The sequence below is a fragment of the Antennarius striatus genome, chromosome 20 (assembly GCF_040054535.1).
Source record: "Antennarius striatus isolate MH-2024 chromosome 20, ASM4005453v1, whole genome shotgun sequence".
NCBI lineage: Eukaryota > Metazoa > Chordata > Actinopteri > Lophiiformes > Antennariidae > Antennarius > Antennarius striatus.
Window position 1 is genome coordinate 731,910 of NC_090795.1, and position 23,151 is coordinate 755,060.

General features: G+C 50.7%; 1 protein-coding gene across 2 annotated transcripts in view; it reads right to left on the reverse strand.

The window, feature by feature from the left end:
* sugct (succinyl-CoA:glutarate-CoA transferase) overlaps positions 1 to 22,979 on the reverse strand; it is a 33,964-nt gene extending 10,985 nt beyond the window's left edge. The window contains exons 1-12 of one of the 2 annotated variants that reach the window (XM_068343709.1): positions 22,792 to 22,979; positions 22,027 to 22,075; positions 21,888 to 21,961; positions 21,726 to 21,811; positions 20,119 to 20,169; positions 19,909 to 20,029; positions 18,981 to 19,072; positions 18,756 to 18,899; positions 15,185 to 15,280; positions 12,757 to 12,828; positions 12,578 to 12,675; positions 12,407 to 12,509 (exon numbers count right to left, since the gene is read on the reverse strand). In XM_068343709.1, the coding sequence (XP_068199810.1) occupies positions 12,407 to 12,509; positions 12,578 to 12,675; positions 12,757 to 12,828; positions 15,185 to 15,280; positions 18,756 to 18,899; positions 18,981 to 19,072; positions 19,909 to 20,029; positions 20,119 to 20,169; positions 21,726 to 21,811; positions 21,888 to 21,961; positions 22,027 to 22,075; positions 22,792 to 22,897 (1,092 nt within the window). In that variant the 5' untranslated portion in view covers positions 22,898 to 22,979. Of the gene's footprint in view, positions 1 to 12,406; positions 12,510 to 12,577; positions 12,676 to 12,756; positions 12,829 to 15,184; positions 15,281 to 18,755; positions 18,900 to 18,980; positions 19,073 to 19,908; positions 20,030 to 20,118; positions 20,170 to 21,725; positions 21,812 to 21,887; positions 21,962 to 22,026; positions 22,079 to 22,791 lie in introns of both variants that reach the window. The other variant, XM_068343708.1, reaches the window with a different exon arrangement.
* Between the last annotated feature and the right edge of the window lie 172 nt (positions 22,980 to 23,151).

Below are 23,151 nucleotides of genomic sequence, written 5' to 3' on the forward strand. Positions count from 1 at the left end.
AAACAGAACAAACAGAAGGAGGTGAGGTCGTTAGATCGCGATGACGACCTGAGGGCTGAAGGGTGATGAAGATGAAGGCGGGAGGAGGAGGAGGAGGAGGACTCGCCGCCTCCAGACGAGTGTGGCGAATCGACGGGGAAAGTCGGCGCCGATCTGGGATTTCTGGCGGCTCAAGTGGGTTTAGGAGCGTTAGGAGGTCGGCCTGATGTTTATGAAGCCGCTCCCGGCCAATCGGATTCATAACGTCTGGATCTGCACAGGACCGGCTGAAATAACACGACCTGCAGGTCCGTCCGGCCGGGCAGAAACTCATTAATGCTAACCGCTAACCGCTAAAGCCTCGCCTGTAGGGGCGCGGGCCGCGTCCCGTTTGGCTGCCGTTTCAGTCTGTGTCAACAGGTGTCCCGAAAAATCTGATTTACTCCGAGCCACGCCTTCTGATTGGCTCGTCTCACGACCTCCGTTCACCTTCCTCAGGTTATAACCCGACATCAGACGAGACGGAGACGATAAAAACGACAAGAAGAGGACGGAAAGCACCGAAGGGAGGAAAGAACTGTTCTCCACATGTGAGCTGCCTCACACACACACACACACACACACACACACACACACACACACACACACACACACACACACACACACACACACACACACACACACACACACACACACACACACACACACACACACACACACCATCAGATTGATTATGCATGCTAACCTCTTCCAGCTAGAAGCTACTACGCTAACAGAAACACCAAAACAGGAAGTAGAACTGGCTCTGCCAAACACAAGCTAGTTAGCATTTAGCTTCTAAACACCCAAACCTGTGCTAACAGTTAGCAGCGGACTGCGTTTGCTAACATGTTAGCAACATGATGAGATAAAATCATTTAGTCTTTTTTTTTTTACTGCATCAGAGTCTTCAGAGGACGAACCTCACGACTCCTAATCAATAATCAATAATCAATAGATCTGATTTGTTAAACACGGGCGATAGAAACGTGTTGCTGTTAGCATTAACGTTAGCGTCGACTGACAGGAAGACGTTTGAGATTCGTTCTGGACCCGCAGACGTGAAAAAAACCAAAAACATGGCCGCCACATGTCAGCCAATCAGCAGCTGATGAGATGCGTACATCCTGTGATGACTCCACAGCCAATCAGAAGCTGCGTGCTCGACGAGCCGGGCGCAGGAGCAGTGGGACGTCTCAGATGTGATGTCATCAGCTCGTAACTCACCCCCCCCACCCCCGGCTTTGATGTCTGCCTTCAAACGGGTTCTGGTTATCAGCTGGGTGGCTTCTGATTGGCTCCCGGGTTCTGATTGGCTCCCGGGTTCTGATTGGCTCCCGGGTTCTGATTGGCTCCCAGGTTCTGATTGGCTCCCGGGTTCTGATTGGCTCCCGGGTTCTGATTGGCTCCCGGGTTCTGATTGGCTCCCAGGTTCTGATTGGCTCCCGGGTTCTGATTGGCTCCCAGGTTCTGATTGGCTCCCGGGTTCTGAGATGGTTCAGGGACACCAAAACAGCCCCCCCCCCCGCTGCTTTTGTTTGCCTCTTTCCTGATTATTATGAATCTGTTTATCTCTCAGTGTCACTATTTAATTGGACGCCCCCCCCCCCCCCCCAGTGCCCCCCCCGTGCCCATGGGAAAGTATGCAGACACATTTTGATTTGATTAACGCTCACAAACACAACTATGTTCTGTCGCATTCCTGTGAGGTGGGGGGGGGTCGCGTCCCTCCCTCCCCATGGGTGAGGAAGGTCGCTCCTCATCCTCCGAACCGGTCGCTCCGACGGTCAGGGCCGCGTCACGTGAAGGCCATGCCGCCGCCGCCGCCTCCCCCTCGCTAACGCCTGTAGCGTGTTAGCATCAGGGTCACGTGACCAGCAGGACTTCCTGGTCTGTCAGACAGACGTGAAACCATCCGAGGAACGTCGGTCAGTTTGAAGTGTGACGCCCAAATGACTCCCAGACGGACGGATTCCCATCAGCCGGGGGAGGAGGAGGAGCCAAACACCACTCCTCTTCCTCAGACGCTCCAGAGTGAATCACCACCTTTGTTGTGGCGCCAGTCCTTGAATGACCTGTGTGTGTGTGTGTGTGTGTGTGTGTGTGTGTGTGTGTGTGTGTGTGTGTGTGACAGATGTTTGTCATTGAGCTGCAGACAGGATCCACATCAGGTGTAATAAACTGGACGTTTCAGTTCCGCTTCAGTTCCAACAGGATCCACAACCTCCTTCTTCGTCTTGATTGGCTAGAGCCTGGACCGCGTGACGACACGCCTCGGTTGGTTGGAAGAGATTCATCCAATCAAAAAGCAGGTAGAGCAGCTGATAGGAGTCAAACGCCAGAACCCCACGGGTCAGTGGGTAGAACTTAAACGCAATGGCACCGCTTCGACGTCACGTCTTTTAAGGTGCGGCGGATAAATCCGACTAAATGAAATGCGACCAGCTTTAAACGTTTTTATTCTAACTCTAATAAAAAGGTGAATCCAGTTTGTATCGACTTCATTAACATTACATTACATCCCTCTTCTACGCGGTGATGTCCTGTCGGCCACCAAACGTCTCCACACCCGTTCAGACAGACGGAACTAAAAGCACATGACTCAGAGGGGAAGAAATGAGATGATGACCTTGACCTTGAGAAAAGTAGGTCAAGGTCAAATTTCAACTTTTGTACACTCAGGAGCCTGATAAGATAGGAAGACCAGGGAGAAGGCCAGTGTGAGTTAGACTAGATCTATGACAGTAGGTCAGAGCACTAGTTTTGATCTTTGACCTATGCAAGTAGGTCAGGGTAACATTTTGAATTCAGGGGTGTCGCAGGATGTTTCAGTCTGTGACTGCATATTTCCTAGTTTCTTGTTGGTTCTGCTAGCTTGGGAGTTTCAGTTTAGCGCTAATGTACTGTTTGTTAGCGGCCGGTCATGTGACCGAGGCAAGCATCTCCACAAGCATCAAGAGTGTCTCAAGAGAGACGGAGCGGTACCAACGGGCCGGTACCGGTCCTCGAGTTGGGGATAATAGCTGATACGAAGCGTGGACACTTCCTCTCAGCGGCTGGCGTCGGCCCGGCCCCGCGGGTCGGGTCGGGTTCCGTCTGATCCGCTCTAACTCTCAGTGATCCGAACACACTTCCTGCTGCCGTACCTGGACTTTCTCAAACCCGCCTCTCACACTTTCCCAGATGTCCCGGCGCGGCTCTCCGGCGAGCGCAGAGACGTTCCGACGGATCGTTTCCTCGCGTTAGCCTCCCCCAGCGCCGCCGCTTCCTCCTCCCACTCTTGATTAGTGCTAACACAACTTATTTCTTTTCCACACGGTCACGTAGCGGTCACCGCGCGGTGGTCACATGACCTCCTGAACGCCGCCCGCCATCGACAGGGAGGTGATGGAGACCAGACCCGCTCAGACGGACGGGATAAACTGACGGTTCCTTCAGGTTAGCGCTCCGCGGAGGCCCATAAGTCCACATGTGATCAAACCCCAGCTGTGGGGGGGTTCTGGTTGGGGGGGGTGACACCAGAACCAATCAGACATCATCGTTGGTTCTGATCCAGATCTCTACGGTCCAACAATCCTGATGAAACTCCAACCTGAAGCCACGGTAGCGGCTGAACAGACATCAAAGCCAGGGGCGGGGCAGTGGGCGGGGCTAGAGGCGGAGCTCGGAGTGGATGTTGATGCGGTTCAACATCTGGTCAGGATCTTCCTCAGATCCTCTCCTTCAAGGTTTTCCTGGGCTTGTCCAGAACGGGCTGGAGATAACGTATCTCATCTGGAGACCCCGCGGGAGGAAGCGGGACGTGTTGCCGGGGGAGACGACGTCTGCATGACGTGAGCAGGAAGTGAGCGGACGGACGGAATGAAAGAGGAGATAACCCTCAGAGGAACTGGTGGTTTGTTTTCTACTCCGGACCAGGAGGAAGGAAGGAGGTGGAGCCGTGAGCGCCCTCTGCTGTCAGCGCAGGAAGGCCTCACGTCTGTCCGCTGGTAGATGTTCCTGTTCTGGCTCTCTTCTATGTTGGGGGGGGGGGGGGGGGCTGAACTGGAACGTCAGCAGGAAGTGACATCATAAAGCTAATCAAGTCCTTCATCGTCATGGTGACTATAATGCTGTGGATTATGATTGGATGGATGTTTGATGGATGAATGATGGATGACTGATGGATGATGGAAGACTCATGGATGACTGATGGATGACTGTTGGATGACTGTTGGATGACTGATGGATTACTGTTGAATGACTGTTGGACGTCTGATGGACGACTGTTGGACGACTGTTGGACGACTGATGGACGACTGTTGGACGACTGTTGGACGACTGATGGACGACTGTTGGACGACTGTTGGACGACTGTTGGACGACTGTTGGATGAGTGTTGGACGACTGTTGGACGACTGTTGGACGACTGTTGGACGACTGTTGGATGACTTTTGGACGACTGTTGGATGAGTGTTGGACGACTGTTGGACGACTGTTGGACGACTGTTGGACGACTGTTGGACGACTGTTGGACGACTGTTGGACGACTGTTGGACGACTGTTGGATGACTGTTGGACGGACTCCGGTCGCTGTCTGGCGCCTCAGACTGAACCCATCTGATCTGATGTTCTATCAGAACAAGTGTGTTCAAAAATAGCTGAGTCAGCCACTCCAGCGAGGAACACCAATTACCCAGAAGAGGGAACAGGTTGTTCGGTGCCGGGCGGCGACACGCAGGAAGCGTGGGTTCATGGGGCAGCGAGAGGGCGGGGCCGGCGCTCGCTCCCTGTTCCGACTCAAAACGCTCAAGATGTTCCTGCAGACGCTTGAAGGAGTTCTGCTGAGGAGGACGAGGACCAGCGACGCCCAGAAAGAGCCTGTGAGTCACTATGAGACGCCTGTGGAGATGCTCGCCTCGGTCACATGACCACCTTCTTAAAGGGGCCGCTCCGGCCGCTAACACAGAATGCATTAGCGCTAAACGGACCCTCCCAGGCTAGCAGAACCAACAGGAAACAAACGCTGGTGAGATTATGGTCAGAATAAAACAGTTTAACGCGGGTCCAATTTTATTTTGTCGTATTTATCCAACACATCTTGAGAACGCGACGTAAACCGGTTCAACATGCTGATCCGCGTGACTTTTTGTTGTTCAGCTGTTTCCTGTGAGATCTGTTTTGGGTTTTTTTTCCACGTTTCTGGTTGCTTGTTCTCAACTTTCTGGACGTAAAACATGGTCTGCGTGTCAATAACTCGTAGCGGCGCTCCTTCCAACGCGGCTGGGATCACGTCCTGTTTCCAGAGCGCACACAGATGTACGGCGGCTTCTCCACCGGCAGCATCATGGAGGAATAAATCCCTCGCCGTGCTCGGCGGATCAGAAGAGCTATTAGTCGCAGGAGACGGCCGCCGGCCCCGACTGCTCCTCCTTTCATTGAGTTTCAAGAGTCTTCACGGACGGAGGGAAGACAAACGTTCGCAGCCGTTATTCTTTCAGCGGACGCCGAGCGAGTAATCACCGGAGGAAACCAAACCCCCGGTGTGACGGGGGTTCCGACCGGGAGGGACTCCTGACGGCGCTTCGCAGATATCTGGAGCGCCGCGAGGAAGACCAACGGATTTTTATCAGATATTCAGTAGCGGAGACGTCGGGGCTGGATTAATACCTGACACCCCCCAGAGTCACATGATTCACAAGGTGTGACGACGTTCTGTGTGGGTCTTCAGTCGCCGCTGACGTCCAAAGAAAACCCGTCCTCGCTCGGTTCTCACTCACGTAAAGTTTTTCCTCTTAAAATAACTTTGTCACTTTTGACGATGTTTGTCGCATCCTGACTGCATCGTGCTACGTTGCCCCCTAAAGTTTGCTGGTGGTACTGCTGTTTGGTCAACGTCCGTTAAAGCCAATAAAGTAACGGAAGTCCTGAACCGACAAGGTAATAAATCATAATCGTAACTCTAATTATTACGTTATTGGCCTCTTACACTTCAAAAACAGGAAAATGTATTCCGTTTTTCAACAAAATCAGGCTCTTTATCGTCATGACGACTGATCCAGTTACGGAACAGGTGATGGCCAATCAGGGGAAGACAGAGAAGTTGCGGCAGCTTACGATGCAACAAGGTTTGGGTTTGTCGAACACGGCGTGGAAAGATAACGCTGATAAATGTCTGAGAGCGCTCAGCAGCCAATGAGCTCAGAGATGGTCATCATGTCCTTCCTGACCTTCATGTGGCTTCAGGTCATCATCTGTGGTTTCCATCCCGACTAGCAGATCTCTCCCCCGGGACCGGCTTCAAACGAAGTTGTGTCGATTTTAAAGAAACCGCCGGCCAGACACGGCCTTTTTCTCATCACGTTTCCATCTCCAAAGGTCTGTCTTGCCCTCTGCGCTTACTCAGCACTTCCTGCGATAGCGGCAGCGGTTCAGCCGGGGTATTTATCCGGTGGAGACGTGTTCTGGAACATGAGGAGAGGCTGGGTGTCTTCCAAACCCCCAAAAAGTCCCTGAGAGGACAGATAAAGGTTTGATGACGTAACCTTTATCCAAACCGCCAAATTAACACAAGAATGTGTTTACTGTGCTGCCGTCTGGTAGGAGATAGTGAACGGCCTCGCTCGACAACACCCCCTCGTCAAGTTTACGGCTCTGGCAGCAACACAACATGAAGTCATGACGTTAGGCTTAAAGGAGCACCACAGCAGGCCAAGACTCCAGGTCTCTTCTCAGGTAAAGACAGAGTCTGTTCACACCTGGTGTCAGAGCCGTCCTGGTGACCCAATCCAAACTTCATTCTTTATTTACAGGATGTTTAACTGTAAAACGTGGCAGCTGGTGACATCAACCCACGCAGGTCGGGTCGGGAGAAAGAGCGCTACGGCAGACCAGTAGAATTCACAATCCGTAGCTGGAAAGACTTCCCTTGTCATCAGATCAATCGGGTCAGTTTCAGGTTGAGGCTCTTGGACGGTTCGTCCATTTTTCTTTTGGGTGGAGTTTCCATCTCCAAATATTGGCGGTGATAAAATGAGAGGAGAAGGGAAACGTCCATAAAGACGGGTGAAACAGGAAGACTGTAGGAGAACTCCTGGAGGGAACCAAACACCGCAATGGTCCAGAAGTCGCTGGAGTCGCTTCATTGGTGCATCGCCATGAAACACTGATCACCTGCTCTGCTACCAAACTAAACCCCAAACAGAAAGTTTGGACCGAAAGCTGACCGTTAATCCCAAACTGGTCGGCATTCATCCGTCCAGCTCACCTTTTACCGCAGCAGAAATATATTTCCCTGGAGTTACGTTAAGCTGTCAGCTCGTACCTTATCTGGTTGTTCTGGAGGGGACGGGGTTAGGTCGACAAGACCTAAAGGAAGCCTCAAATCTGTCAGTGTGACTTTAAATCCAGCCCATCCAGAAACGAACCCGTCATTATTCAATATCTGTTGAGCAAGAATCCGATCCGTCAAAGCGTGGGGAAGGTTTCCTCCCTGAACGAGCGTGATGGTCCGCTGCATTCATCCTTCCCTAATGGATCGCTCCCCACATGACTGTAAATCATGTTTCATAATGGTGGCTCGAGAATGAGGTCTTCATTCAGACGCAGAGGAACGAGTCCAGAACCTTACTTTATGGAGATGTTGTGCTTTAGAGCTTCAAACTCCACGCCAGAGAGGTGAGAATGATGTCATAGACTTATTCTGACAAAAATAGAAGGAAACTACCAGCAGAGACGACATCTGACTGCCCAAATCTTCTTAATTCATCGGCTGCCAGCGCTTTGGATCAATTGATCTCCTTTGGCAGACTTTCTCCCGACATTTATCGATTCTATGATGCTTTGCTCAGAGCAACCCCGTGGTCGACATCTCTGTCTTCCCGTTGAAAAACACGATTGATGTCTATCGCCGGTGAGGGGTTTGCATTTCACCGCCGAGTTGGCGCCGGACCGGGACACCCGGCGCCAACGAGCCGCCATCGCTCCTGTAAAACAACACCATCAACGTTCAGATGTTCCTGAAGAAACATGAGAAATTTAGACGCACACGTGTGAAATTTTAATGAATTCAGTTCAGGTGTCTTCGGGTTCCGTGTGGACGGACTCTCAGTCTCCTTAATGCTCGGGGTGGTCCGGATAGACACCTGTTTCCAGTGTAGTCAAACATTCCTGAGACGCCACAGTTAGAGATTTCCACCTCTCTTCATATTTCACACTCGTTCATCCGTGCCCTCAGTATTACTCCCTTGAACGTCTTTGAAAGCGGATCTCTGGGAAAAACGACAGTCTATCAAGAACAGAGGGCCTTCGAGGCTTTAAAAACGACTGTAGACCGTCGGACTCTTCCAACGTTTTGATCCAGCATCCAAAAGAGACTGAAACACCATCTTACTTGACCAGTTTGGGATGCTGGAGGTTTGATTTGCGCAACTTTGAATTTGACGCACATGGAGAGAGTGATTCCCAACAATGTGATTGGAGGGCTTTCTTTGCTTTCCAGGAAACAGTGTGAGGTCTTCTTGAGCCGGGAGTTGGAGTCTACCGAAGACAAACGTCTTCTGCAGCGCCATTTTTATGGCAATTGTGTTATGACAGTTTCCAGACAGTAATAAAGGTTATTTGTAGTGTTGGTGTCCAATCAAGGATGCAAAGAGCTCTAAAGAAGACAGAAAGACTATCTTTCATCAAAAAACATGGAGACTTGCACTCGTTACTCATGAATGTTAGCAAACACCTCAGAGTTATGGGTTCAAGTTCCAAGAAAGGCCTCCACCTCCAGCATTAACCAGGCATTAAGTCCTGGGTTAGTCCACCGCTTCAAATCTGGGTCTTCAACTGGTTCCAGCCGCCTTTTTTTGGGACTTGAGCGCCGCTGAACAAACCAGCCCATGTTTGGAGTAGTTGGAGTGGAACTACTGCCGTTAGGGAGATTTTAATTGGATGGCATCGCAAGAAACATAACAACCTTAGGATATGACACACCCACTTCGGTTCGCACAGGTCAAAGAAAGCGTTTGGCTTTGGTTCCAGTTGGGTTATGACCCAATACTTGGAATGCTTCCAAATTAGGTGCGCAAACTGGAACCAAGTGGAGGAAGGCACAAACGTTGGGTTTAATTACCTGTTCGGGCCAACAGAAATACCAACGGGTAACAGGTTCAAGCCCGACCTCACCGGACAGGGTTTGAGGTTCATTATTTGTTCCCTGTTTACCGACAACGCAGCGAAGCTTGAGCAGCGCCAGAAGTGGAAGTTTGGGGCTGAAACTGGTTGATTTATCTGATCTTACATGAAAGGTATCCACTTCAGAGGCTGTTTAGGCTTCAGCTGGGATAAATCAAGCGCACCTCCAGTAGTTTGAATATTAAAGCCATATTTAGCTGAATATTTTCTGCAGGATCTGGACACTGCCCAGACCACATGACCAATAGTTACAGTCCCAAAACGACATCTCGACAGACCTTTAACCTGCAGCTTGATAAAAAAGTACATTAAGATTTATTACTTTGAATTACCTTCATATTTATTCAATTTATTCTTAATAATTCTGAGGTTTGTACTCCCAGTTGGACGAAACACACATAATATTGTGAAGGTTTCACTTTCAGAACAGAAATAAAAGGCCATTGCTGTAGGTCGTTGGAATCTTTGCAGAAGATTCATGCAAAACTAGAAAAAGGGAGCTAGCGCGATAGCTTTAGCAACGGTCAGACCAATGGATTCAGCCAGTAACTGACCAAGCATTTCAAAAAGTATTTGTTCTTAATAAGAAACCTGTCGTCAAAAAGACTCAAAGACAGAAGTCCTGTCAGGAAAAGAGACCCAACAGATTCAAATTCTGATGCAAATAGAATTTGATGCTAACAAACAGTAGCTTCCGCATCAGTGCACCTTCAGAATCCGTTAGGAACTCAATTCAGGACTCTATGTTTTACTGTTCTGTATAAACAAGTACGCAGGAATAAAAAGAACAAGTCAGACAATGACAGAAGAACAAAATCACCCAACACGCTTCGGTTTGGCACAAACGGTTTGTTGTTATTTTGTTGTTGACGCCGCCGTGTCGTACCTAGCTGGCTGGCAGAAGGGCTTTGTTAACTGGTTCTGTGTAAACACACCAGAGAAGGTCCTCGCTACACAATCTCTGTTTAGTCGGGCTACTGTCTGGCCTCTGCTGCAGCAGCAGCCGAGGCTTGTGGGTAGCGTAGTGTTTAGAGAGATAGCAGAGAAAAGAAGCCGTTTATACAGTGAAACAATCTCGTGTCGAGGATTGTTCACATCGTCTTCACAGCCAGAACCGTCTGGAACCAGCAGGTCCAACTCCTTAAAGTCAAGATGAAGACAGGAAGACAGGAGGGAAGCAGAGGAAGAGAGGGAGAGAGAGCCAAACAGGATGGAGAGGGGGAGACCTTCAGACGGGAGAGAGACTGCAGCCTTTATTCCAAATGACTTCCAGATTTGAGCTGTGACCTCCTCCCGGCTTGATTAGCAGCAGCTTCTCTGCAGAGCTGCTGTCTGGAGAGACCCCCCCCACCCTCCCCCTCAAGACAAACCAGCATTAAAGGGGTACACCGCTGATTTTACAGGTTTTCCATCATTAACTGTAAAACGGCCCAAATTTTACTTTAATTACAAGAATGAAACCAATGAGGATTCATTTTCTCAGTGTGTTCAGGGGCATCCCACAAATTGGAAGATTTGTGCAACCCCCCCCCCCACTCCCCCGCAACCCCCCCATTCCTAAAGAAATTTAATGGGACTTAATTTTGTTGTTTAACATTTAACTCAGGCTGAATACTTTCATTTTAATGGACGTCTGGAGGGAAGCAAGGAAATACGATCAGTGCCGACACCAAAGCCAACCAATCTCAACCGACACCAAAGCCAACCGATCAGTCGACACCAAAGCCAACCGATCACAACAGACACCAAAGCCAATCGATCACAACAGACACCAAAGCCAACCGATCTCAATCGACAACAAAACCAACCAATCACAGCTGACACCAAAGCCAACTGTTTTTCTTCCTGGGTTATTCGGGTCCAATCCAACCAAAAACTTTAAAATGTCTTCTCTACGAAAGAATTACATAACGTGATTTAACAATAACTATCATCAAAACTGAACCTCAGAAAACTTGTTTGTGAAAATTTGTAACTAATTATTCACAGATAAACAGCTGATTCATTTTCTGATCATCGATTCTTTGATGTCTGACGAATCATTTCCGCTCTGGGCTTTAATGTCTTCGCCTCGCCGGCTGGATCCTGAAGGTAAAGACGGGTCTGTCGACGTGGACGAGTCCACCACAAACGAGTATTCCCTTCCAGATGAAGGGTCCGTGGAACCTGCTGCCAACATGGGAACCAGGAATGATAAAAGGAGGAAGAGGAGGATGAAACCCGTCGAACAAATAACCCACGGGGCAGCTCTCCTCCATTCAATCCACTGTGATCTGTTGTGTGTGAAACAGGAGATCCGATGCGGTTCCGTGTGTTTACTGCCTGTGAGCCGACGCCAGACAACGCATGCCGAGCAAAACACTCACATGCTATTATTTTCCAGCATTTCCAGTATAAACAGGAGAAAAAAGAGGGAGATGAAACTGAATGGAGTCTGATTCCAGGTTTTTTCCTGTTAATTGCAGTCATCATGTGGGAAACATTCGCTGCCAGAGATGCAAGCAATTATGGGAAGAAAATAAATAAATGGAGGAGCTGCTGTCAAGAATCTGGTGTCAGACGAGACCCCCCCCAGTGAGATTCTGGTTCTGTGGAGACCAGCAGCAGTGGGGGGGCCAGACTGGGTTCTAGGAGAAGTCCAGCCCACCTCCGCCGCAAGGAACATGGGTCCGAAACACGGAAGAGTCTGAACCTCACGGAGCACACGTCTGAAGACCCAACGGGTCAGGAAGGGGTCCAGAACACAGGTCATGTGACCACCATGGACCAATGGTAATTTGGTTCCTAGTCACATGACTGTAGGCTTCTACACATTTTCCCGGTACATTGCTATCAAACATCACATGACCCATGCTAACTAGCGCCCTGCTAACACGCTGACGTCTGAGGCGTCGTGTGTGAAACATCTGTACGACCAGTCACCACCGACAGGTGTGAACGGGTGGAGACGGGGAAAACAAGTCGGTGCAGCAGGATTGTAGAGACAGATGGGTTGGTCTGACACACACACACACACACACACACACACACACACACACACACACACACACACACACACTGACTCAGAGCTTTAATATGACAGTGTCGTGCCAGGTGGTGATGGGAGCTGTTGTCCTCAAAACACACATTCACATAAAAGTTGTTCAGAGCCACATGACGGCAGACTGGAGACTGGTGTTGCTACGGCGCCTGACGCTAGCGCTAACGAGCTAAAGGCTTGACTTACCTGTGGATCGGAGAAGACGTCCTGCATGCTGTTGATTGGTCCAACAGGAACACCTGAGCCCTCAAACCTCCTCAGCCAATCGACCGTTGTCTCCTGCAGGAACCTGGCAGACGGATAATGTGGTTTGTGATTGGTTCGGGCTCAGGTGAGACGTGATTGGCCGTCTCGTACCTGTGTGACAGGATGCGCAGCAGCTGCTTGCGGTTCTGGACTCGCAGCTTGTTGGTCTTGTATTGTGGTTCTTGTGTGAGTTCCATCAGATCCAGAATCTGAAGCCCAGAGAAGGAGTGATGATGAAGGAGCGGAACATCATCATCATCATCAGTCCAGGGGGCGGGGCTGGAACTCACCTGGCACACTTTGATGAACTGCTTGTCGTTGCCGGCGCCCACGACGACGTGTCCGTCTTTGGTTCTGAAGCCCTGAAGGAGAAAATACACGTTAGCACGCTAGCTACTAGCTGATCCTAACTGATGCTATCTGATGCTAGCTCATGCTATCGAGCTGCTGATATGAAAAGTTGATATAAAAGGCGGAGTAACGAACGAGACAAGGCCGCCTCCCACCAGAGTGTTACACTCTATTCAAAACGCCAGCTGGTGGGGGGCCACACCCCCCAACCCCGCCCCGCCCCTAGTCAACCCCCCCCCCAATTTTCTTCTTCCTCTTTCTGTACTTTCTCCTCTTCCTCATAAAAAACGTCACCACATGAGAGGGAGAATTGTCTCACACACACACACACACACACACACACACACACACACACACACACACACACACAGCTGTATGTGTGTATTCACACCCTTTAGTCACTCTGCACTTAACGCTCAGCTCTGACCGCCGCCTCCATTTAATCCCCGGCCCCTGGGGGTTGTGGGTAATGGGGGTGGGGGGGGCGTCTGCAATGGGACGTTCATCCATGAAACCCCAAACAATCCTCAGGAGAGGGCAGAGGCTGTGGTTGGGGAGGGGGCGGTGGGGGGGACCTCTGCCCCCTGCTGGCTGCAGCTCAGTCTGCAGCGACTTTTAGCCTTTTTTAGCTTGTCATTTTGGTTTCGTCTGATCCGGCCTCAGTCTTTCTGAAGAGTCGATGAACAACCTGCTAAGCAGCTAACAGCTAACAGCAGGTAGCGGCTAAAGAGATGTCACTCAGAAGGGGGCGGAGACCCAAACCAGAGCTCCAATAACACAAACTCTTAGCTGGAGCTGCTAAGTATCATGTTAGCATAAATTGCTTTTTAACCTAAAATATATGGCCTGAGTGTATGTCAGGTCGGTGCCCCCTAGTGGCACCAAAGTGACAATTCTGACCAATCCAGCTCAAAACTGCTGAGTCACTTTCAACGCCACGTCCACGAGGGCTGAGGAGCAGGAGACACGTTCCTTCCCCGTCCGTCCCGCCTGTCGTACGACCGTTCCGTCGTACATTCCGTCTCCTCCAGTGTTTTAATATAAACATCGTAAATCTCCGGCGGCTTTGATGTCACATCGTGTTTTTGGTGCCGAGCCAAGACGAGTCGGTTCTCTACACCCGTAGCTTCTCATCGCGACACCATCCGACCGTGGTGATTACGTTTAAAGCAGCGTGATGATCCCCCTCCACCATAAAAACGTCCGTTTGGGGACGTTGGGACGCGAAGCAGCTGCTGTGGCGTTTGCTTTTTAATTTAAAGACGTGTCTGCAGACGCCATCGTCCCCTTCCTGTAGCACGGATTCTCCCGTCCTATCAATCGACGCCCCGGACGCCGCCGACTCGAGTCGGACGGGAACCCGTGACATCTCCGGCTCTAATTCTTCTTCGCAAAGCCAAGACCGCAAAACACCAATAATTCTGTTCTGCTCTGCTTTCATCCCCAGCGCCCGAGGAGAGGCAGGGCGGCATTGTGGGTAAGGAAGTTCACACGAGAATTAGATCCGAGTGTTGGTCAATAACGCTCCCCCCGGAGAGGGGGTGTCCACCACAACAATGGAGCGGCGGCGGCGGCGCTGACAGCGAGCAGATGGCGGGGTTGGGACGCCTTCAGAACACATGTGGGCTCTGAACATCATCCCTCCGGCTCACGGCTAATGCGAACCAGGACCAGGACCAGGACCTGGACCAGGACCTGGACCTGGACCAGAGACCCAAACGGCCCCAATCGTTCATTCTAGTCGACGTCAAACTCCAAGCTCCAGTTCGTTCCTAGCCCGTCCGGGCTGCGGTGGTGAATGATGCTGTCAAACCTCCTTGACTTCCTGTTTTTGATCGTGGCGTAGCAGGAAGTTGCCCCACCGTCGCCCCCTGCTGCTGCTCCGAGTTCCCCTTTGGCGCTGGACGGACGGACATGAAAACATTTCCCGCTGACTTCCTCCCGTTTTGGAGCCGTTTGGCCGTCGCGTTTCGGATCTAGATGTTTCCACCAGATGATGATTGGAGCGTCGGGGAGACGCTGGCGGCTCAGCTGCTCTCTGAAGTGTTTTCACTGCTTTTAATTAGCGGGCATGTTGGTTTTGGAGAGTCTGGGCCTCGGCGGATTCATCTTTCAGGAAAAGCCTCATGAACGACAAACGAGGGCCGACCTAGCTCAGCTGTTAGCGACATAAACAGCCGAGTGAGCTCATAAATCAACGCTTACAACCCCAGTCAGGCTAGAAAACCTTTGTGTCCCCATAAATTTCTCTCGTCCCGTCTCTGACGGCTCAGCTAACTCAGATGAGGGTAGTTTAGCCGAACTAGCTAGCGCTAGCCGGAGCTGGGTTTAATGAAGTAGCCTAGAAACGAGCAGAGGGTTCTTTACCTGGTAAGGTACGATGCTCTCGTGGGCCGTCCCCCAGCGCCGCGCCTCCTGCCCCGCGTTCAGGTAGTTAGCGGCGATGTGGCTGAGACAGGAAACCTGGGAGGGGTAGACAGAGGCGTTAAACCCCGGCTGTCATCGCGGCGCTTCCTCCTGCTGCTGCTGGAGGTCAGCGATCGCTCGTCACCCCGTCCTGAAACAACAAGAAGCACAACTCTGTTTCCTGTCTGACCGGAGGCTTGTCGGCTGCGCCGCGTCGCCGCTGGATTTACAAGCAGCTGGGAGTCCGAGAGAAAGGTTTCCAGTCCTGGAGAAGGGATCAGCCATCGGAAACACCTCAACGCCACCGCTGCCTCCTGAGCAACGCGTCTGCTAGTCGTCGCCGCACGCGTGGAGGAAACAAACGACCAACAGGAGCGGAGGGAAGCCGTCGTGAGCCGACGCTAATGGTCGACCAACATCCGACGGGTCGCTCCTGAAGCTAGCAGGACGCTACAGACGTCAAATCTGTTATTATTTGACCAGGAGAAAACCTTGAGGACATTTAAATGTTTGTGGAGGACCCTGGGTACGACAGGAGCAGCAAACCGTTCCAGACCAACAACACACAGTCATCTGCATAACACAGAGTATACGGTCCATCTGACCAAACGGCACGACAACATGAGCGGCAGATATTTATGAGCCACGTTGGTGAATTAATCACAGCGTCTCCAGCCAGATGTGTTCACTTCCAGTTCCTTCGACGTGTCCAATGAGCTTCAACTGGTTCCAGTCGGAATTTAAACCCTTTAATTCCCAGTTCAGCTCTGACCTTTGGAACCGAGGGAAAGTAAATCAGAAATAATATCCTGGGAGAGGAGATAAGTTCCTGTAGGCTTCTGTTTGATGGAGGTCTGGAGGTACGAAGTGAGGACCGTCCCACGCAATGAAGCGTCACCACCGTCCAACTCTAAATTCTAAGATTCTTAGGACAACCAGGATTTTATCCTGGAATAAAAAACCAACCTTTAGTCTGAGTCTTTCCACAACTGCTAATGTGACGAGTGAAAGACAGCGACTCATCAGGAGAGCACCAACACCTGAGGCTCGAAACCATCAAAATCCACGAGGATGGGGATTGATGATTGTCTTTGAGTCCTTTTCAACAGGGAGGCCTGGGCGGGGCTTGTCAGTAAAAATCAGGCTTCTAATCATGGAATTTATCGTCATGACGACTGATCCAGTGACGGAACAGAGGATGGACAATCAGGAAGATGTCGAACCCGGTGCCACTCTGAGCAAAGCATCTTGGGACTGGAGAAAGTCTGCTGGGGAACATCGATTGATACGAGCTGGCAGTCATTGAGTTAATGATGTCACGCAAGGGGCGGTGCCTTAACCGGACCTGGACAGGTGAGGTGAGACTCCCTCTGGGTTCTGTCTGGATCAGAACCTGGATCAAACCGTTTCTGAAACTGTTTCCATGAGACGTTTGAAGACTTGAACAGAATCCGATCAAGAATAATCGAGGAACCCACGACTCAGGGTGAAAGTGAGGCGCCACCTGTGGCCACGCCCCTCACGGACAGGTAAGAGCAGACGTTTCTCCATGAGGAGAGCCTGTCAGAGATTGATGGGGGGAGGCAGGACTTCTGGGGACTCTGAAGCCGATGTGGTCGTCTTCACTTCCTGGACAGACCACAACCGTGTGACCTCCAGCCGTCGCCGTGGAGCTGCTCCTGATGTCGGGCTGCAGGCGGCGAGCGGAGACACGACCCTGAACTCTGATTGGTTTGTTTCCCTGACATTCCAACCAAGCTGGGCTTAAACCCGCCCACATGGGTCCAGGTCCGCGGCTCTGGGCTCTCATTGTTCCTCTCTGATCGGAGCAATCTGTGGTCGGCGTTCCTGCGGTCGCAGCGCTTCATGCAGGAATGCACCATGGGAAATGGGACGGGGGAGAGGTGGATAGAGGGTACTTCCTGTGTAGGAAACTCTGGAGAACCAGAGAGTTCAGGGCGAGAAGTTAAACACCTGAAGAAGAGACTAGTTAAACACCTGAACTAGAGACTAGTTAAACACCTGAAGTAGAGACTAGTTAAACACCTGAAGAAGAGACTAGTTAAACACCTGAAGAAGAGACTAGTTTAAACACCTGAAGAAGACACTAGTTTAAACACCTGAAGAAGAGACTAGTTAAACACCTGAAGAAGAGACTAGTTTAAACACCTGAAGAAGAGACTAGTTTAAACACCTGAAGAAGAGACTAGTTTAAACACCTGAAGAAGAGACTAGTTAAACACCTGAACTAGAGACTAGTTAAACACCTGAAGAAGAGACTAGTTAAACACCTGAACTACAGACTAGTTTAAACACCTGAAGAAGAGACTAGTTAAACACCTGAACTAGAGACTAGTTAAACACCTGAAGAAACTAGTTAAACACCTGAACTAGAGACTAGTTAAACACCTGAAGTAGAGACTAGTTTAAACACCTGAACTAGAGACTAGTTTAAACACCTGAACTAGAGACTAGTTTAAACACCTGAACTAGAGACTAGTTTAAACACCTGAAGAAGAGACTAGCTAAACACCTGAACTAGAGACTAGTTAAACACCTGAAGAGACTAGTTTAAACACCTGAAGAAGAGACTAGTTAAACACCTGAACTAGAGACTACTTAAACACCTGAACTAGAGACTAGTTAAACACCTGAAGAGACTAGCTAAACACCTGAACTAGAGACTAGTTAAACACCTGAAGAGACTAGTTAAACACCTGAACTAGAGACTACTTAAACACCTGAACTAGAGACTAGTTAAACACCTGAACTAGAGACTAGTTAAACACCTGAACTAGAGACTACTTAAACACCTGAACTAGAGACTAGTTAAACACCTGAACTAGAGACTAGTTAAACACCTGAACTAGAGACTAGTTAAACACCTGAACTAGAGACTAGTTAAACACCTGAACTAGAGACTAGTTAAACACCTGAACTGGAGACTAGTTAAACACCTGAACTAGAGACTAGTTAAACACCTGAACTAGAGACGAGTTGTTTTTCCAGTCTAAAGGCGCTCCACTGCTGCGCGTCGCCGCGGCCAGAAGGAGAACATGTGAAACATAAAACATGTTTTTAAAAGCAACACTGTCACACAAGCAGCGTGTCCTGGCACAACAAATCAAACGCACCCGGCGTCTGGAACGCTGCGGCGTCCAGAGCGACGCGTGAACCCATCCGTCACGGGGTCGCGTCCGTCTGAGGATCACCATCATTTGATTTGTTTAAAGTGTGCAGGATGAATCAGCTGCTTGTTTAAAGAACACACACACACACACACACACACACACACACACACACACACACACACACACACACACACACACACACACACACACACACACACACACACTTATCGCCCCCATCAAAAACACCCCATTCATTCATACGGAGGGACTCCGACAGGGAGCAGTCGTTTCCAGCAGGCCCTGAACACAACGCCACAAACAAGCACCCCAAGAGTGAGTTGGGGGGGGTTGGAGTAAATGGGGTGGGGGTGGGGGTGGGGGGTGAGGAAGGCCCCGCCCACCTGTGAGGACAGCAGGTTGCAGTCGATGTGAGCGCCCCGCCCCGTCCGCTCGCGCTGCAGCAGGGCGGCCATGATGGCGCCGTGGGCGTACAGCCCGGTGGCCAGGTCCGTCATGGCAACGCCGGGACGCACAGGTTCGCCGTTCTGCGAGCAGAAGCAGTGCATGATGGGAAAGGAAATCTGACAGAGGAGCAGAGGAAGAGGAGGAGGAGGAAGAGGTCTGACCTCTGGTCCGGTGATGTGCATCATCCCCGACACGGCGGAGACGATGGAGTCGTACCCTGGACTCTGACAACGAGGACCGGTCTGTCCATAACCTACACACACACACACACACACACACACACACACACACACACACACACACACACACACACACACACACATCACCTATGGTGGTACAGGTGCTGTTTTTTCTATCTGAACGTGATGGGTGGGTTGGCCACGCCCTTGAGGGCGGCGCCGGAGGTGAGGAGGCGGGACCATCGCACCTGCTGGCACCAGTCCCCCCCAGCCCCCCCACAGGGGAAACGCGCTCATGAAAACCGGCGACGCCGCTGATCTGCAGGAAATGAACTCACAGACTTCAGCCCCTGGAGAACAGGGCAGCACACGCCACGCCGGACACGCAGCTGGTGGGGGCGTGGTCCCGGCCGCCGGCTCCACCCCCTCCGTCACGGAGCCGACGCCCAACGGGGAGGGGCGGGGGGGTCACACGCTGCGTGTCCCTGCAGGCCGCTGTGAAGCGGCTTCGCCACGCAGGAAAGCCCCCGGCGGTCGCCATGGACTCCCCCGACATCTAGTGGCCGGGACGGGAACTGCAGGCCCGGAGGCGCGGATTTGGAAGACAACCAGGAACGTTTGGGCCGCAGACTGGGCGGACCGGGACGCGCCGGATGTGGTCGTCTGGGAAACGTAGTGTCTATAAAACTACTGATAATCAATCAATATTGGCGAGTGCGGCCGACAGACGGACGAACGTCTGTTGTTCGTCAGTACAACCACTTTCCCGGTAAACACACTTCTCTGCTTTTGTGCGCCTTGCACCCGTTGTGCGTTATCCATACACCACTGTTGTACCAGCAGAGCCACTTCCGGTGGCGCTCTTCTTCCTCCTCCTCGTCCCCGTGGGGGCGTGGTCATCGGTGGCTACCTGTGATGGAGCAGTAGACCAGGTGGGGGTTCCCTCTGCTCAGCTGATCGTAGCCCAAACCCATCTGCTCCAATTTCCCCGGGAGGTAGTTCTCCACCAGGACGTCACACACTCCTGCAAGCTGAGACACACACACCCTGTGAGGACACACACACACACACACACACACACACACGTCAGATGATAATCCCAGCCCGACAGGAAGCGTACCTCCTGGATGATGTTCGCTCCTCTGGGCTGTTTCAGATCCACGCAGATACTCTGAAACCAGATCAGTCGCACAAAGAGTTGTTGAACGCTGCTCAGGTGAGGATGTTCATAGCCCCGCCCCCACCACCAGGCTGACACACCTGAGTTTTTGCTGTAAAAAGTGGATGAAACCATACAAACCCTGAAGTCGGGGCAACGGCTCCCCCGTGTGGCCGGCCTGGTGACGACAGCTGATGGAATATTACATCGATATAAATGAGATTTTGGTTGCCCCCCCAAAAACCCCCCACAACGGCCTCATAAACAACTGGAAGCGGACAAACGTGAGAATAAATAAATATTTACTGAAAATTAACTGATGAAAACCTGACGCTGCTTTTGAACTGGGGTTCAGATTAATGTCAAAAAAACAAACCGATTAAACAGAGCTGGACGAAAATAAAGGTACCCCTAGAGAAGATGGAACATAATGTTGGGTATCGGATATTACACACAGAATCTAGACTCCAGAACAACCTCCATAGAAGTCTCTGGAGGTTCTCAGTTATCCAGGTCATGGTTCTCCAAAGCCGTTTAAATCAATCCATTGGACTTTAAGAAAGTTCTTGGAAGACGTTTCTCCTCTCATTCAAGAGGCTTCTTCCGTTCTTGTGGTTGGTCAGTACGCTGGGACAAAACCAGCCACCTGGATGAGAGGAGAAACGTCTTCAGGAAACTTTCTTAAAGTCCAGTGGATTGATTTAAACGGCTTTGGATAACCTCCAAAGAAATTAAAGGTCAAGGACTCTAAGGTCAAGGTCCAGCAGTGTTGGATCGTTGCGTCCGTCGTCGTTTGAGCCCCAGTGGACTCATGGGAGACGACAGAACATCTGTTGAAAACAAGTCATGAAGACACAGACTGGAATTTGCCCCAATGCAAACCAACAAGCCACGAAGGTTCTGGGAGAACGTTCTGTGGGCAAAAGACACCAAACTGGAGCTTTTTGGTAAAACACAGCAGCTCTAAGTTCACCAACGATGAAACACGTGACGATAAGAACATGAAACTGAAACCGGGGGGAGTCTCGTTTTAGTTCTGGAGCTGCTCCGCTTCATTCGGCACAAAATCAATGAAGTAGAGACTATCAAGGTTTTCTAGAGAGTCAACAGATCAGGGGTTGTCCAGCAGGATAAGGACCTGAAAAACACCCAATAAGGGCTCAGAGCAGAACACTGGATCCTCCTGAGTCCTGATCTAGAACATCTGTGGAAGAGAAGTCACCCTTCACACCCGACTGGAGCCGTTTGCTCACGAGGACTTGATCAGAAAACCTGCTGACAGGTGCAGAAATCATTTGATTGCCTCAGATGGTTGTACAAGAAAATGTTATCGTCATTGTTGTCGAGTCCGTTTCTTTAGTTTGTTCTTTAAAATGATCGATTTGAACCACGATTTAAAAACGTCTGATTCTCATTGGGGAATCTTCAGTAAATTTTTATTGTGACTTTTGTCAGTTTCTAGTTGTTTTCGTTACTGTTGTGGGTTTTTATTTCATTATCCGGGGGTACCAACACGTTTGTTCACGTGTGTATGTATTTGTGTATCTCATATAGACACACACACACACCTTCTTGTTCCGGTTGACGCTCAGGAAGTAGGCGCTCTCAGCGGCGACAAACGGAGGACCCCAGGCTCTGGTGTCGTCGCCGCTGCCTGTTTCAACACAAGGCGTGGTCACACCCTGGCAGACGGTCGCCGTGGAGACGGCGGCACGAGGATGCCGACTCACCTGGTCGCTCCACCTTGATCACCTCGGCTCCCAGATCTCCCAGAATCATGGTGGCAAAGGGGCCGGCCAGGACTCTGCAGACAGGAAGTGGGTGAGGACGGTCCGGACACGATCCGGCGGCAGGATCCAGACGTCTTACCTGGTCAGGTCCAACACCCTGACGCCCGCCAGCGGCCGGAGGTCTGCTCCTGCTGAGGTGAGCAGCGGGTTAGTTTATCTGTACTGATGATGTCATCAAGATGACATCACAGTCCGGTTCAAGCCAACATAGTTAGACCACCACATCTCTCTGCAAGGATAGACATCAGTGAGACCGGATCTCGTTCTCGTAAAGATGTAACTAGTGTCTTCTTGTTACTTTTACGTTTCTATTCATTCTTTATTATTGTTTACATAACTTACATATAATTAATTATACACAGGTAAAATCTGCATTTCTATTTGCTGATAAAAATGTTTCCATAATTTAGGAGTTTGGGGGTTTTTTTACAGGCTGGAACGGATTAAAAGGATTTATTTTTGAATGAGAAAATTTTTGACTTAGAGATTGGGTCAGGGAACGGACTCAAGTCGCATCTTAGGTTTTAGATTAATCGGACATTTATTTTGAAAGGACGGTGCGCGTCACAGGAAGTGCGCCCGTTTCCGGCTGTGTCCGCCTTCACCAGCCGGCTTCAGACTTTGACCCGCGGCGCTCACGACAGTCTCGGAAACATCAGAAAACATGAATTCCTGTCGTGTGTTCGCCGTGACGCTGTCAATAAAGTTTAGACCGGGTGTTTCTCCGCCTGGGGAGGGTTTTTCCCCGTTAGCATCCTCCACACACACTGACGACCGTCACTGTTCGGCTAACGTTAGCCGGCTAACGTTAGCCGGCTAGCTGGCTTCTTTTCCGGTGCGCTACCTGTTCGTATGTCCGACAGCCGCCGTCCTGCCACCGCACGCGCTACCGGGGGCAGCGGCGACCACAAACCGGCCGGACGGAGAACCGAAAGCCGGCTTTGGAACATCCTGACAGGCGCTGGTAGCGTCACTCCAGCGGGCGTCAAGGCACACTCAGCGACACAGAACTTCCGGGAATCCCTTTCAAAATAAAAGCCTGACGTCCTTCAACGATGTAACCGTTTCAGATCGATCCGTAATTTAAAAAACAAATTAAACAACTAATGTTTCCGTTAAAATAAAAACAGCCGTGATGTATGCAGCTGGATCCACATCCCAGTCCAGGAAACTAAAATCTATATTTGGAGGAGATCAATACATG